The sequence below is a fragment of the Myotis brandtii genome, unplaced genomic scaffold (assembly GCF_000412655.1).
Source record: "Myotis brandtii unplaced genomic scaffold, ASM41265v1 scaffold642, whole genome shotgun sequence".
Taxonomy (NCBI): Eukaryota; Metazoa; Chordata; class Mammalia; order Chiroptera; family Vespertilionidae; genus Myotis; species Myotis brandtii.
In genome coordinates, this window is record NW_005370473.1 from 195,432 (window position 1) to 200,138 (window position 4,707).

The 4,707-nt window shown below is 44.8% G+C and overlaps 1 protein-coding gene across 1 annotated transcript in view; it reads left to right on the forward strand.

Moving 5' to 3' along the window:
• Positions 1 to 4,430, forward strand: part of RASSF10 (Ras association (RalGDS/AF-6) domain family (N-terminal) member 10) — a 6,904-nt gene extending 2,474 nt beyond the window's left edge. Inside the window, exon 3 of the mRNA XM_014528598.1 lies at positions 1 to 4,430. This exon is cut by the window's left edge and continues 18 nt beyond it. Within this exon, the coding sequence (XP_014384084.1) occupies positions 1 to 613 (613 nt within the window). The 3' untranslated portion in view covers positions 614 to 4,430.
• Positions 4,431 to 4,707: the final 277 nt, after the last annotated feature.

Below are 4,707 nucleotides of genomic sequence, written 5' to 3' on the forward strand. Positions count from 1 at the left end.
TATGGCGGCGGCGCCCCTGGACGGCCAGGTGCAGGCAGTGGCGCTGGAAGAGCTGGCCCAGCGCTGCGACGACCTATTGAAGCTGCAGGAGCAGCGGGCCCAGCAGGAGGAGTTGCTGGAGCGCCTCTCGGCCGAGATTCAGGAGGAGCTGAACCAGAGGTGGATGCGCCGGCGCCAGGAGGAGCTCGCGGCGCGGGAGGAGTGCCCGGAGCCCGATGGCAGCCTGGACGGCGAGCTGCTGCTGGAGCAGGAGCGAGTCAGGACGCAGCTCAGCACCAGCCTCTACATCGGGCTCCGGCTCAACACGGACCTGGAGGCCCTCAAGTCGGACTTGGATTACAGCCAGCAGCAGTGGGACAGCAAGGAGCGCGAGCTGCAGGGCCTCCTCCAGACTTTGCACACGTTGGAGTTGACGGTAGCACCTGATGGGACTACCGGCTCTGATGGACCCTCGCGGGAATCCCGGCCTCAGCCCGGCGCTGAGGTGTGGGTGGACCAGGCCCGCGGACTGGCCAAAAGCTGTCCTGGCAACGACGAGGACTCGGACACGGGGCTGAGTTCCATGCACAGCCAGGACTCAGACTCGGTGCCCCTGTGCGAGTCCCTTGTATAGGAGGATCAGGGTCAGGAGGGACACGTACGCTTTCCCCTTTCCTGTAGCAAGACCCGGCCAGGCCGGTCGGGATGTGAAACCAGACTGCGGGTGGGCCCCGAGCTCCTGCGGGGCAGCAGGCCTCCGACTGGGCTGGGAAGGGCTCCGGAGGCCTGCCTGGTAGCGGCCTCCTGTGGCTGGGGGTGAGTGTGGAGGAGGGTGCAGGACCAGTGTCTCCAATCCAAGCTCTTTCAGGGAAAGGGGGGAGGCGGAGGTGAGAACCCCTCACACTGGAACACAAACACCCCAGGGAAACTGACGTGGTCCGAGCCCATTTGCAAAAACAGAAAAAGGGGTGTTGTGGGCATTTCACCACTCTTCTGTATGGGCAGGACTGATGGCAGCTAGAATTTTAGGTTGTAGCATAAAGTGCTTTTAAAAGAAACACTTGGATGAAAAGGAAATTCCTTGAATGTTAATTGTGAGTCTGAACGTGTTAAAACTAGCCAAAGAGGACGCACTGGTGTTGGTCTCAGCCGTTCTTAACATCTTTTATAAAACCCATAGGCACTAAAATCCTGGCTGTTTACATTTCTGCAGATATGGAGTTATCCATCTGCTAAGCTGTTTGCCTGTTGTTTTCTTTCAAAGACTAAACTGTACCGAAGTCTAACCCCATGTTTCCTCCTAGTAAATACAGTATTTGTTAGAATGGGATCCCTTTTCCAAAATAACTTTTTATTATTACAAAAACCAAACATATCTCTTTTGAGATATAGGTTTCTGGCAGACATAATTCTTGGTTAAAATTTAATCTGGGTCTTTGGGGTTTGCTCCTGCAAAGGTTTGTGTGTTTTCCTTTCATTCATATTGCCGTTTCATTAACTTAATCACTGTTATTTCAGGAAAAAAAAATAAAAGGGAAGTTCCTGAATCCAAGTTAAGTACAACTAAACTTGCTGTTAAATGAGCACTCCCATTGAAACTAAGACTTGAAAGCAAAGATCGTTGTCAGTGTTCAGCTTTTGAACTGAGCTCTATGATCAAAACCAACCATGACCTTAACAGATTTCACCCAAACCCAAGTCTAACTTCAGTATTTTTGGTCAGGGAACAGTTACTTTTCCAAACTGAAATTGAGATAGTGTGAATGCCAGGATTTACTAGATCAGGCCTGAAAAAGATAAAATACAATCAAGCTAATAGTACATCTTGGGCGAACAAATGGATTAACAACAGCAGGTAGCCATAGATAAAAGCATATAAAAGTGAGCTAACGACTTGAATTACTCTTGTCTGGCTCACGCCTTTGCACACGCCAGGAGATGCAAGTGCAACCTCTCTCTCGCTCACTTGCTCCCTCGCTCCATAGCTGGAGACAGAGCCCTGGTGGGGACTCGGTGTAATTGTTCCAGTTATTTCAATGAAAACTTATCAGTTGTAGCTAGCTGCTGCCCTGTGGAAGGAGCCTGCTGGCAGTGTTCCCTCTGGAGTGCAGTACTTCTGAGGAATGTGGGATCTAATCTGTCCTGAGGAGGTGTTAACAATGGGGTGTGTGTGGTGCCAGCCTGGTGCAGAAGCCTGGTATCAACCTAACGCAGGAGCGGCTGGCTCCAGTTTCAACACTACATGTGAAGATAACTTAAGAGGTCTTGCTTTATAGAGAAGTTTCCTCCTCGGAGAGATTCTCTGTCTGCTTGTTGCCAGTGGGGGCCTGCTCACCTGACCTGAAGCGATTGGGTGTCTCTTTTTGAGAGTCAGCATCCCTCTACCTCCCAGTGCTATTACAACATGTGTGGATATTTTCAAATTTTTAAGTAAAAGGCCGGTTTCTTAATTGATGTTTTCAAAAGACATTAACTGGCATAATTATGGTTTTTTAGTTTTGTCTGATGCAGAAAACATCTATGTGTTGGGCTTCGAGCATGATTAAAATGAGGAAGGGACAAAAAAAAAACCCACTGTCCCTAGACAATCATTTGGTCCCATAAACACAAAACCTAATGATAGCTTTTCTTTTGAGGCAAAGGTAAAATCCTCATTAGAGTGTGACAAACGCTACTTGTCTGAATGGTCTATGCTGGCAATGGGCTGACCTAGTGGTTTTAAAATTATTGTGCTTTTTTTTCCCCCCTCAGGGTGGTAGGGAAGTTGGACATTTATTAACTCAAAAGCGAGCACAGAAGTTGGCAGAACAGGACTGCCTGGCAGAAAGGGGCTGTTTTCCTGTTCACTATTATTATTTTAAACTTTGATGGGCTGCTGACGTCAGCAAATATGCCCGAAGCTTGTAAAGCAAATAAAGCCACATCACAGGGAGAAGGCCTGTGGGATTTTCTGGTGCCCTCTTTCCAGAACCTTCTGTCCTGGCCACCTGAAGATTTTTGCCTCTCCAGTCAACAATTCAGGCACCAAGTAGGCTTTGTTTTATACCAAAATGAAGTTCAGTCTGCCCTTCCCCGCCCCCATCCAAATCAATTATATCCGCAGAAGGCACTCTCTGTGTGGGTAGGAGAAAGGACAACAGGTGAGGGGAAAGGAAGGAGACAATAGTTCCTTTTACTAAGAGCTTTTGCAAGCCTGAGAAAGGTGAAATATAGATATAAAAAGCAAATCAGTGCCTCTGCCTAGAAAGTGGCTAATGAATGCTAAACATTTTAAAAACTTCATTCCTTTTTTTTTTTTTTTTTAATAATCATCATGGCATTAAGAATGGAAATGAAGGCTTTGAATGCATTGGCACCCTGATTTCAGTGCCCCTGGTAAAAGTAACCCCTCCTGCTCTTCTAACCTTACAAAAGTCCTGGGAGGAGAGTAGGGAGCAGGCTCCTCCCAACCAGCCCCATCTTTTTTTGTAATTAATACAATTTATCGTATTTTTTATCTTTAATTAGTCCATTCTTGGCCATCTGACCAAACCAAAAAGATTCCATCTGTCATTTCTGTTTACTTCCTTATGAAACAAGATAAAGACGAGGAGGAGGATTTGCTAATTAGAAAAGTTACATACTATGGTCCTCATGATGGACCTGAAAGTAACAAGTAAAAAGAAAGGAAAATCACTCAGAATCTTGTCACCAAAAGCTTATCACTACCGAAATTTGAGATACTTCCTTCTAGTTCTTTTGAATTGTGAATATTTCATATTTTGCTTATTTTTTTAAACAATATTCAGTGTTAATGAGATGGTTTATATGCTTTTATGCTCAGGTTTTGACAGATTCCTTGTAAGTGGCTCCATCTATCTGTTGGATGTACCATGGTGCATATTATTAGGTCATTCCTGGTATTTTTCATTATTATAAAATGACACTGTGATAAGCTGCTTTGTGCACATATCTGTTTCTCTAATTAGACCCCCTTCAATGAGATAGCTTCCCAGAAAGAGAATTCCCAAAGAGTACAAATATTTAAAAACTTGACATTTAATTGCCAAATTGGTTTTCAAAAGATTTGTTCTAATTACAATCCTCTGAGCATGGCAATGCCTATTTCACCATCCCTTAGCTTTCATTAGCTATTATATTTTGGTAAGAAAATATATTGACCAAAATGAATGAATTAATTCTTTGTGGTCCCAGGAAGTCAGGGCTGGCAACCACAGCCTTAAAATACCTTTACAACAGAAAGGGCAGCTCATCCTACCAGAAATGTTAAGAGGACAAGGCACCTTCTCTCCTTCCCATTTCCTTGCTCTCCCTGAGCACTGCTTGGTAATAGCAATCCCGGCTCATATCAGAGCTGGCCATCCATCTCTCTGAGCAGGAGGGGCCAAAACGCCACACCAGCAAGATTAAGGGGGTTAACAAATAAAAGAACCAGACTTATAAAAAGAAAACATTATCTTTTTGCATCTTAAGTCTATCAGAAAAGGTTATGCTTAGAAGGTGATGTCATACAATGTATTTGATTTTGTGCTTCTCGCTTCCCACCCATATCACAAATGAAGCCAAAATGAAATAATACACACAGTAAATAGCTATGATACTACATCTGAGCTCATTCTTAAATTCTTGAAAAGGGAAAATTTGGTCACGACAATTTGTGAAATTTTTGTTCTGGAAATGTTTGTGAAATGTGTCTTCGTAAACGGAAAGGAAGGAGGCTAGGGAGGA